The 12,059-nt window shown below is 40.0% G+C and overlaps 2 protein-coding genes across 2 annotated transcripts in view; both read left to right on the top strand.

The window, feature by feature from the left end:
- Nucleotides 1-3,383, top strand: part of lim2.1 (lens intrinsic membrane protein 2.1) — a 4,364-nt gene extending 981 nt beyond the window's left edge. Inside the window, exons 2-5 of the mRNA XM_032534448.1 lie at nt 581-762; nt 1,480-1,629; nt 1,781-1,915; nt 3,172-3,383. Of these exons, the coding sequence (XP_032390339.1) occupies nt 588-762; nt 1,480-1,629; nt 1,781-1,915; nt 3,172-3,233 (522 nt within the window). The 5' untranslated portion in view covers nt 581-587 and the 3' untranslated portion in view covers nt 3,234-3,383. The remainder of the gene's footprint in view (nt 1-580; nt 763-1,479; nt 1,630-1,780; nt 1,916-3,171) is intronic.
- Nucleotides 3,384-7,276: 3,893 nt separating this feature from the next.
- bsx (brain-specific homeobox) lies at nt 7,277-10,589 on the top strand. Its single transcript, XM_032533894.1, has 3 exons — nt 7,277-7,634; nt 8,236-8,426; nt 9,046-10,589. Exons 1-3 carry the CDS (start codon nt 7,391-7,393, stop codon nt 9,286-9,288), a joined length of 678 nt encoding a protein of 225 aa, XP_032389785.1. The 5' UTR covers nt 7,277-7,390; the 3' UTR covers nt 9,289-10,589.
- The last annotated feature ends 1,470 nt before the right edge of the window (nt 10,590-12,059 follow it).

The following is a 12,059-nucleotide window of genomic DNA, read 5'->3' as shown; positions in this document are numbered from 1 at the left end:
CTGCGGAAATACAGAGCTCTTCAATGAATACACAGAGCTCTTCAATGAGCATCCCGTTCAGCTTTCAGACATAACAAGATATATCTATCTATCATCCTTTCCCCCGAAAAGAAATCCATGACAACTCTTCATGCGAAAGAGAGGATGGCTGCAGGATATTGCATTCAGGTGGAACAATGAGCAATAGATGTATCAAGTATCAAAGCATCGCTGGACTCGACAGAGGCTGGACACATGTGTGTGTGCACTGGGGCTGTGGGGGTGTATGTAAAGCCCATCTACAGGGACTGATCTCATAGAGAACAAAGTGGCGCATACACACACAGGCGACCCCGCAGCTCAATCCATTGGAAATAACATGTTCATTACAACGCAATTACTGACACTTAGAGCCTCTCACCCTGAAGTGTGTGTCTGCGTGCATGAGTGTGTGAGCGTGTGTGCGTGCATGCGTGCGTGAGGTGGAGAGAGGAGGGGCAATGCTGCTGACCGCTGATGCTGAGTGACCTCTTCTGTTCCTCTCTATGTGTGTGTGTGTGTGTGTGTGTGTGTGTGTGTGTGTGTGTGTGTGTGTGCGCAGGTGCAGGATGTACAGCTTTATGGGTGGAGGTTTGTTCTGTGCAGGCGTGGGGAACATCCTCCTGATCGTTTCCACAGCAACCGATTACTGGATGCAGTATCGGCAGTCCAGCAACTACATGCACCAGGGCCTGTGGCGCTACTGTAAGCCGGGGAAATGCTTCCCACACAACGACAGCATCGGTAAGTGTTGCAAAGGAGGGGAACTACTAAGTTTCAATCAGCTCTACAAACATTTCTGAAAGAAGCAGAAACCATTTCACTGGCTGAGGTAAAAAATGCCATCTGGATAGCAATATGCTTTTATTCCTAATTTGAATTTGGAAGTGCTGGGCTAACTTGTTATCCTATATAGTTAGACTGAAGTGGGCTAACTCTTATCACTTTAGTCTAATGTTAGAGACATTTGTGACAAACACACAACATCTTCAAATCACATACCAGAAACATGGAGGCAATATTTCATTCCACTGTGACTTAATTACAAATACAATGCTGTGATACTTTGATATTAAATATGCCTACTGTATGTCTATATGGTTATGGTAATATTTTGGAAATGGTTATACTTTATTTGCTATAAAAAGCAATTAAAGCTCGTACACATCAGAAGCTAAATGAAAATTTGTAAGATTGCCCTGCCTCCCAAACAGAAACCTAACTTTCTATTGAATATGTGTCATGTGTTCCATCAATTTTGTCAAAGATTTGGCTGATAGATTCAGGATTTCTGTATGGTATTAATAAAATTAGATATTTTAGGTCTACTTTTTTTCAAAGATGTTTCCTGTCCGTCATCAATGGCTTGTTAACGTGGTCTGAGCTCCTACATCATCGCCCCCTGTTGGCTTGCACTGACCCCAACCAGTGACTTCAATTGACCTTTGACCCTTTCCACAGCCCACTTAGACGCCACCCGCGCCCTCATGATCCTCTCTCTTTTGGCCTGTTTCATTGGCATCATCATTGGCATTATGGCTTTTATCCATTACTCCTCCTTCGACAGGTTTGACAAAACCTTTGCTGCAGGCATATTGTTTTTCATCTCATGTAAGTTCCATATCTATTGTGTTTGTACTTCATTCGTTTAGTGTCTTTGCATATGATATGACCTTAATTGATAAATACATGATGACAAATGAAATACCTAACTGAAAGCATTTTTATAATCTACCAGAAACACTTTCTTCTTTCTGCCCAGGCTTTTTAGTGTTTCTAGCGATGGCAGTGTACACTGGTGTGACTATTAACTACTATGGAAAACGCTATGGAAACTGGAGGTTCTCCTGGTCCTATATCATTGGCTGGGTGTCGGTGGTGCTCACCTTTTTTTCAGGTAAACATGCAACTCAACAAACCAAACTGCCTTGGTGCGCACAGCCTGCGTCGGCCATCAAACAAAAATGCGGGTCTTTCCATTCAGTTTGATTTGGGGTAGTGCGTTTAGGCTGCAGCTGGGGGTGGGCGGACAAGAAAAACCCATGGGGTTCCCTCTCGTTCACAATGGTGCTGTCCCATCCATCCACTGTCAGGGGTCAACTCATGGAGTGTTCAGTGTAAAAGTCAGTGACATTTGGCTGCGATGGCTTTCTTCTACGTGCTAACTTCTATTTAATTTTTAATTTTGAGTGAGTTCCTGGAGAAGCACTCAGTCAAGTGTGGAAGAAATCATGCCTTGGAGAACATACAGTACATGAAGTCCAGGCAGGCAACAGGCTGAAAATACTTTTAAGATGTATGATAAATTTTACATGTTATAATGTAGTACCTTTTAAAACGTTCAATGTAGCATAGCAGATATGATTGTATTCACCTTCACATGTTAATGCCCCAACTAGTAGCCTACCTAGCTAATGGTAGTCGTACTGCATGTACTATGTGTAATAAAGAAAACAGAAACTACAGACTATAGGTAATTATACACAATGCAACAACTCACTTGCTTAGCAGAAAACAGTCAAAGCATACATGGGTCAGCCCATAGTCCAGCAGCTGAATCAATGATGTGACATTATCGGTAAGTGATGCTTGTAGTAAGTGCTCATTTCTGAATCCCCCAGCATGCTGTGCACTGCCTGCTGTTCAGCAAGCTTTTCACTATACTGAATATGAAAATGGTTTAGAGGTAAACATCATCCAGATGCTAAAAAATACCCTAGACTGAAAATATCAACTAAGTTACGAAGTAGTACACATATTATGACTAGTAGGTAAGTACTAATAGGTAACAACAACAGCATGATACACATTTATAGAGTATTAAATATATATGTCACTTTTGCATTAATTAATTGGATGCCAAAATAAAAGCACACCTTATGAAGCTACTGTATATATTTATTTTGGTTTATGGCAATATGAAAACAAACGTGCTCCATAGCAAATTTTGCTGAATTTCACTGAGCATGGCCGGAAAAAAAGCAATTCATCACCATTTTCTGGTGCTGTAGAATTAAAAAGACACAAATGACATCCTTGTGCATATTGTCAATAAATAAGCAATCTAATGGAAATGTAGATAAGTCATTGTGTGCTTCATGGCATTGACATTCCCTGATGGATAACAAAGACCTATCCTTTCTTTCATTTCAGGTATATTCTATTTGTGTGCCTATCGGATGCATGAATGCCCCAGGAGCTCTAACTCTCACTAGAAGACCTACCCCATCACCCAGATATTTAGCCATGGATTATGATCGCGAGAGCTGCATCCAGGCTGTGTGTCCATTCTCACCACCAACAATGGTAACCTGTGGAACCTGAACGGTCAAAATTTAAATGGGTTCAATAAAAAGATTTGGCAGAACGTGACTCTTCATTTCCATCCACGGACACCGTGCGTCATCTACAGTTATAGTTTTCTTTTAGCGTTGTCTGACAACGCTTTTAGAGGCTGGCCAGCTGGCTTTATGTCACGTTTCGTTTTTATTTTTTATTTTATTTCACCTTTATTTTATTTTTCAGGCAAGTCACTAAGAACAGGTTCTTATATGCATTTGCGACCTGACACGTGGCAAAGGTAAGGAGGGCTAGAAAATACAGCACATTAGACATACATACAGTTTAAAATGACATAAAATACCATTTGAAATGCAAGACAGCAGTAAAGACGTATGTTTAAAAATGCTGAGGTATAGATTCCCCCTCCCTTAGCTTTCTAATAATGAGTGTCCATAACCATAGAGAGGTATTCATTAATTATACTGCATTAAAACAAAACCCTGAAACTCTGTTACGAATAAAAAAAACTGTGTGCAATTATGATTTAATGCAAATCTGCATAGCCTATAGGCCTATAGCTGTATTCCAAAGGAAATTCTAATTGAAAGGGATGTTTTCTAGTGGTTTAGTATGATGTCTAGTTCTTTGTCTAATGGAAAACAACAGCCAAATAGACTACTTTTCTGAACGGCTGTGCGTAAAAGCAAAAGACATGACTGCGCTTATATGCCTATGAAAACTATACATATAGGCCAACTCATCCATGGTTGACCTCGCCATATTATGGAGAGTGTGTCAAAAAAGTGGATACATTTAGGAATTGACCCTATTGAAAGAATATCGCATATTGAATATATAAAATAACATGAACCACGGTTAAAAAGAAATGAATGAAATAGGCAAGCTTTAAACTGAACGGAAGTATTTCTATCTTAAACCATGTGTATATTATAGTAGGACCTATGATAGGCTCCTTGGGTTATTATTCATTTAAGTCCCAAATTAATGTCGGTGGGTGAACTCTTCTCCTCCTTTCATCGCTATCAGCAGCACGGCTGATTAGAACACTATAAGCCCAGTGTTACCCAGTGCGCTGCTGCAAACCTCTGATCCAAACGGGCCACTTAACGGAGTGACGCACTGCCTGACCGGCTCGACGTTTTACTTAATGAAATGGCCACAAAAAGCCGCTTAACCGCGCCTCAACAACGGATCCTTAAGACGATTTCATCGCCATTTGTTTCATTTACTTTCTAATTTCCCCCTAAAAGCAACTTGTTATCCTGGCGCGCTCCATGAAAGGGATTGTCGCCCAGCCAGGTGCAGCGGGGTTACCTCCATCTGCTGCGGCCAGTCTTTAAAAGCCCTTTGCTTTTCAAATGCTTCATTTCCCTTTCCACAAAAAAAAAAAACACCGTGATTATTTTATGGCCTATTTTGACTTCAAAACTAAATAATGTCATTCGGCATTTCCTTTCCGAATAATAATTGATGGAAACATAGCGACCCAATACGCATCTTGAGAGAGGGTGTAATGACTTTTTAGGAGACTGTGCGCATTTTGCAGCAGCTTTAGTCCTGGATGGGAGTTATTATTGCGTCGTTTGTCCCCGCCATGCCAAAAGGTGTTTGATGTGCAACCCTCCAACTATGCTAATTTACGTTGAGCGCACACGTCCATTTAACACAACTCTATGCAAACTAATGCAGGAGAACAGCACTTTTCCAGCGCAACTGATTCCCAGTAATTAATTTGTTCTTTCTCCATCTGATCAAATGGAAATCCTGTCCTCCAGCCCTAGGATTACAACTTCCGCTCTAACATCTCCCTTAATTGCCTAATAGCATTGCAGCGTGAATTCTGCCTACATTAAGACACTTTCACATTAACCGGCCTGATTGGAAATGTGATGACAACACCATATCAACAAATTACAGCGCACCGCTTTCTTTTGCAAATGGGCCAGGAGCGGCACTTGTACTCTCCCAGATTTTAATACCGACAATTACAGCCAATTTGGGCGGAATTACTAGACAGACCTGTAGCAGAACAAATCCTCCTGTGACACAGGCTACATGACTTCATTCAAAAACTACAAGCATGAAGGAAGAGGGCAGAAGTTAGGCAACCCGAGTCAATTTCCCGGACTATTGAAAACCTTTGCGGGTGCATGTTCAAGTTGAAGAAAGTAAATCGTCCAATTCGCCATCTAACCTAGGCCTAAAGTCATGATAGTAATATAAGGTTATAATAATAATAATAATAATAATAATAATAATAATAATAATAATAATAATAATAATAATAATACAGTCCCAAAGCATAGGGATCGGGCAAACCTTTACCATCAACAAAGGAAGTCTCTGCTGAGTTCATTGATACCTCACACAAGACTTAAACGGTTCAAATGTCATGGAAAGGGGCGTGGCTTGCGCATAGGGGGCGGGCCAAACCATCACCAATGAAAAAGGAACTCTCTGCAGAGTCCATTGATGCCTTACATTGGACTCCAGCGGGTTACGAAAGGGGCGTGGCTTACGCATAGTGGGCGGGACAAACCATTCCCAATAAAGAAGGAAGTCTCCGCTGAGTTCAATGACACCTCTCACAAGACTCTACCTTAAACGGTTCAAATGGTATAAGCCATTTTTGTGCGCCTATTCCCAAAACCCTTGAAATACATTTTCACCAGGATTGATGCCACCGCCAAATTTGGGGAGTTTTTAAATATGTTAAGCGCCTCAAAAATCGATTAATTTGCCAGGGTAAAGAAAGAAAAAGAAAAAAAGAAAAGAAAAGAATTCCTTCAGTTTCAATAGGGCCTCGGGCCCTAATAATTGGCAGATCATCAAAAAGTTAGGCTACATCAAATCGCGCAGATCCGGGCATCTTGTTGGCATATTATAGAAATACCATGCAATAAGAAATAATAAAAGCATATTAGACCAGGTGAAATACAAACAAATAGGCCAAATATAGCCTGTATGAAGTAGGCCTACACATTGCAAATGTTTATTTTTTTACCAGCCACGTGTAAAGTGTATCCTATATACTACAGGGAACGTGCAGCAATAACATTGCCAACTGACCAACTTCTTTTCCTTATCAAAAGCTATTTTTCTAAAGAAGAGAGTCACTTTGAAATCAGCACTCAGAATGTAAAGACGAACTTTAGACTAGTGTGAATTCAAATGTTTGAATTAGGGATAGGTTGCCTATTATTAAACATTTGAAGTCCCCAACATGCGTACCGGTATAGAATATATATGGCAATAAAACAGCGAAATAAACAGCCTCCCATAACAATAAACGGAATGTTTCAGCACCATGGCGAGCGCCTGACGGCACAAATCGGCCTTTTAGCCTACAGTCAATATACTGCAGGTCCATGGTGCAGATCCCATTTGAAATAGCAAGTAGGCCCTATATATCTCATTTGTTTTCACTACAATTCAGTTTATTAAAAAAGCGGAAAGTGCAATTTAATAAAACGCATGGATAAAAAATGCCAGAATTAGCCAGAAGGCTGTTTTTCATCTCCTATTCATAATTAAAATTTGATAATAATTTTGTTTGGAAACTATATTTTACAAACTGTATTTAGGTTAAATAAAGAATCATTCTGCCACAAAGGCACATGTGCTCACGAACTTGGCCAAAACAGCATGGTTGCTAGGCAACCACAGAAGCACCGCATCGAGTGCAAATTCTGGTTTGGATTTCCAGTTGCTGTTCAAATCAACTGTTCGGTCACAGGTGCGCTGCATTTCTGGACTCGGTGTGGTGTTTTTTTTCACCATGCAGCTACGAACGCGTCTCAGCCAATCAGAAGGAAGAACAGGCCCCTCACATAGCCCCTCCGCCTCTCCAGCGCTCTAATTGGCTGATGCGTAAATCAATTTCCCCAATCCGCTATCTGTGTGAATAAATGCTTGTTGGAAATGTGCCCTCCCACTGATATGTAATGCTCGGCGCAGTATCCCTCACTGATCCCACACAGGCTCATTCTAAGCCCGGAGACTTGTGGAGGAGAGGCCGATGCTGATGCAGCTTTTAAAGGCAGGAAAATAACAAACCCAAACTAACATCATGAGTATGAACTACGCGTCCGCGGCGCCCACGCACAGGTCCACATCGTTTTTCATTGAGGACATCTTATTGCACAAACCCAAGCCGCTGAGAGAGGTCCTTCCCTCGCCGTTTTGCAGCTCCCTGGCCTCCCGGATGCCCCTCCTGGAGTATGGATACCCACTGATGCCAACCCCAATACTGGCGCCACATCCGCACCATGCTCTCCACAAGCCAGAGCATCACCAGTACTTCTTCACTTCTGGTAAGCACGGGAGAGCCCGCACGCGCAGGTGCACAGCGAGAGGCCTTTAAACTTGTCACATGTAGGCCTACAGGACTGGAGTCTATATATTTGGAAAGTATTTGTCAACACTTATGATTTATATGACCATAATGAGGATGGGAATATAACATGATCTAATGAATGAATCCCATCCCAGAGCTTGGCATAAATGAAAGTTGAACTCTGATGGCCAATAGCAGCACAATAACAATAACCAGAATATTATCATGGACTTTTTTTTCACTCAGGGAATAACATAATATAAAAGTTCACTTTTACTGTATTTAAATGTGGGCTCATAAATTGATATTATTTTATAGATCTACTTATTTGCATCTCAAATTATGTCCAACTGTTGTAAAAAGGCAAGCATTGTTGTCCTGATTATTCTGTAAATAATTCGGCTCAACTAGGTTTAAATAAAAAGTCATGTTGATAACAGCAATGCCAAACTATAAATCAACAAACGCTTATTAATTACGTTACAGTGAACTTAGTCTCACAGAAATGCTAAGAGTTTGTGTTAAGTGTGTGTTTTTGAAAAGTTTGAGTTCTAATTGGTGGTTCCTCTCCCCTGTAGGGATGCAGATGCCGACCTTGTTCCAGCACCACGCAGAGTTACCGGGGAAGCACTGCAGACGCCGGAAGGCCCGGACGGTCTTCTCCGACTCGCAGCTGTCCGGCCTGGAGAAGAGGTTCGAAATCCAGCGGTACCTGTCCACACCGGAGAGAGTGGAGCTGGCCACGGCGCTCAGCCTGTCCGAGACACAGGTACACACACAGACACACACACACAGACACACACACACACACACACACACACACACTCACACAGTGCAGGAGATGCAGGGATGCTGAGCAAAGCGTGCTGACTGAACGTCCTTCTTTTGTTTATTCTGTCCGGTATGGCCAAAAGAAGAGTGGCAATCCCACAAAGAAATGTTTTTTTTTTAAAAACAGGTACATTTAAAATATTTATATTTAGGTCTAGTCATTACACAGATCACGACGATAGGCATCCAGTAAGTGTGACGCCTTTTTATGTTAAATAAGAGAATTCATTGTGGCTATAAATTTGGCTATTTCACACCTGACGAATTACTTTAAGTATAATAATACTAGCCTTCATAAATGAAATACAATCAGGGAATAGATGAAATTTCCAATTCAACATAACTTATTCTGAATATAAAGTAAATTCAGTAGAAAATATGGAGGCGTCGTTTAGGTTATTTAATTAACCTTAACAATATATGAAGAAAGAAAATGTGGCTTTATATATTTATGTATAGGCTAGTTGGGTATTTCTTTAGATGACAGACCAATAAGGTAGGCTATATTTAGGATCATTTTTTCTATAATTCACCCCTGTTCCATTTCCCCCGTGCAGGTTAAAACGTGGTTTCAGAACCGGCGGATGAAGCACAAGAAGCAGCTGCGGAAGGCGCAGGACGAGCGGAAGCCCGCCGGGGAGCAGGACCGGTCCGCGGACAACTCCAGCGGCAGCGAGCTGAACGACGGGAGCGCGGAGGAGCGGAAACACGGCCTGGAGCCGGACTCGTACCTGCTGGAGGAAAACGACGACGACGTGGATATCGAGGAAGACATTTGTTCCCCGGATCATCTACTATAGTAGGCTGCACATTGTTTTATAAGCAGCGACTTTCACACTGTAAATGCTCTGTAGATAACACTGGCTCCCCCTCCCATTACATACATATATAGGCTAGTTAACTGCTTTAAAACAATACATATGACATCTTTGAATAATCATAGGCCTATTATAATAATTTATTCAAACATGCAAAACGGGCCCATTGATTTTTAACAATTGTCCCTTTACCTCTATGCTGAATTTTCGTGTTGTTATGTCTGATAAAACACCGAATATATCACGCTATTATAACATTATTATTATTTTTAATAGCCTAATTACTAAGACATTTTTTTTTATTCTGAATTGTCACACCTGTCTTTTATTTTTTCAAATTATGTAGGAATGGTTATAAAGAACCCAGAGAAATAGTTCCTTGCTTTGTACAGACGCACCCTGCCCCATCCATTCGCACTTTTATTCTAAAAGACATTTTCCATGCTACTCTTTTTTTTTTTATATCGCTGACTGTTTTCTTCTTCTTTTTTTCTCAATTAATCTACTTTTTATATTTCATTTGCCGTCTGTTGAACGTTTTGTAAATGAAGTTTTGGTCTAAGACACCTCAGTGTCTGACATTTCTATTTGTGTCTGTAAATATATATAAATATATATATAGTATATAAATAATGATAATAATCGGTTCTCGGCTTCGATTATTCTGAACCTTTATTTCTTTTTAAGGCTCATTTTCTCTTTGTTGTTTACGTGTTCATACCTCGCCCTAGCGGGGGTTATTTGGAAAAGTAAAAAGAAAAAAAGAAACATAAAATATACCAGTAATGTTATCATTTAAGGTGCACGTGTGCACGCGATCCTGTAATCATGTTAAAAAAAAAAACTGAATTCAAAACGCTGTTGTCTCCACAGCATGGACACCAGCCAGGTTTAACTACCACAAACATACAGCAAGAAATTACAAATGAATACGTACATAAATAAATAAATACATAAATAAATAAATAAATCGACCGCTTTCACCGATTCCACCCGACTGCAGGAGAATATGGTCTGATGTATTCCTCACTAAAAACAAGCCTCTAAAAGTGTTGTATGTTCATATCCACATTTCTTAAATCATGCTTGACTGAGGATGAAATCAAACAAAACAGCAAGTTATTTAGTGTATATGTTTTCAGCAGAAATGATCTTTGATAAAGGGATTAGACATCTCTATTTGGTCATTTTTTTTTAATACAAGAGAACAAACGTGACCACAACACTGATTTCTAATACTTGTGTATATTGTATATTTTTGCATCAGTGCATTGCTAAGAATACTCCAAGGGGGGGGGGGGGGGGGGGGGGGGGGGGCACATGGGCTATGCATGCAGTAATGCAGCAGTCTTTCCCAGTGGTGGATTGATGGATATATACTCAAGAAAACCAATCATGGCAACAGAGTCTGAAGGAAATATCTACAGTACTTGTCACGACCATCAAAAGAAATGTTTCCTTTCTTCAGAATAAAAAGGATTCCAGTGGCACAGCTATGTTGAACAGTTATGTATTTCCGCTATTATAGTGTCTTTGTAAATTCAGAGGAAGACTCCCTGTGTGAAAAACAATTGGTCCTACGGGCAAGTGCTCTATGATCCAGAAGCCTCGTATTTTTCATGAAAATGTTTCTTTGTCATTTATTTGGATGGTCAACACCACTGTTTGATTATTACACTGTTAATTCAGATGAATGTATGTATTTGACCTAAAAAAAAAAGGTTGTTGTTTTTTTTCGCTCAGAGATTTTAATATGCCAAGAAATAAAATATGCCAGAAATGTAGTGGAGTTCAAAATAATCCAGAGGCATTTATTTTTTTTCGGTGTGCCAACATAAATCTGGTTGTTTTGGGGCAGAATGTGGCCATGGAAATATTTCATTTACAATTTGTTTTTATTAATCAGCATAGTCCAGATTTAGTTTTGCAGCAATGAAAAAAATGAATACACCTTTAATTAAGCTACTTTTGGAGCATTGTTCATAGAAAGAATGGAACAAAACAACAAAATCAATAAAAGGAAAGAGATTTAATATTAATGTTAGCACATTTTGGCATTTTACTGTAAGCAAACATTCTGAATAATTTGTGTAACTTTATTATTTGGAGCTGGAATTTACTGCAGCAGTGCAGGGCAGGTGTCCTAATCAATATGATGGATTCAAAAAAAAAAAAAACTTAAATATTTCTTTCCTTTCAGTGTTATTTTATTAATTCATAACTGGTGAAATGGTCCATGCTGCAGGATGTCTCATTCAAATAACCTTCTTCAACAGATGTCCAGCATATCGACTAACATGAAAAAAAATCCACTTTGCCACACTTGAGTGTGTTCCCTCTGGTCCAAAGCAGAGCTGTCTACAGGACTGTAGAAGCAGATTCATAAAAGAGCAGTCTGCCTCGCTATTTATTGTCCATTTGTTACTGTGGTAGCACTGGAGGGGCGGAAGGCTTTACTGTCTAATTACTAATTTGATAACATGTGAGCCACACACATTATTATTACATGTATTAAATTGTTTTAGCACAAGCTGCATCTCTAACTGGGCGTCATTAGCACAATAACATGACATCCTCTCTTGGATTTGCCATCTTTTCCTGCCTTTTGAAAAGCAATTCATGTCATCTTGACAATGTGATTGAGATTAACAGGCCGTGAGGGGGAAAAAAACAATTTGGAGAATAGGCCATGCAGAAGGTGATCAATTAAAAGATTAAGCGTTTTGCAACACATGGACACATCTGCATTTGGA

Source organism: Etheostoma spectabile, chromosome 13 (assembly GCF_008692095.1).
Source record: "Etheostoma spectabile isolate EspeVRDwgs_2016 chromosome 13, UIUC_Espe_1.0, whole genome shotgun sequence".
NCBI classification, from domain to species: Eukaryota; Metazoa; Chordata; class Actinopteri; order Perciformes; family Percidae; genus Etheostoma; species Etheostoma spectabile.
This window is presented reverse-complemented; position numbering and strand designations above follow the sequence as displayed.

Coding starts and splice junctions, on each gene's coding strand:
- bsx (XM_032533894.1), top strand. CDS start 7,391: ATGAGTATGAACTACGCGTCCGCGGCGCCCACGCACAGGTCCACATCG. Junction 7,635..8,235: donor CCAGTACTTCTTCACTTCTG/GTAAGCACGGGA, acceptor TCTCCCCTGTAG/GGATGCAGATGCCGACCTTG. Junction 8,427..9,045: donor TCAGCCTGTCCGAGACACAG/GTACACACACAG, acceptor TCCCCCGTGCAG/GTTAAAACGTGGTTTCAGAA.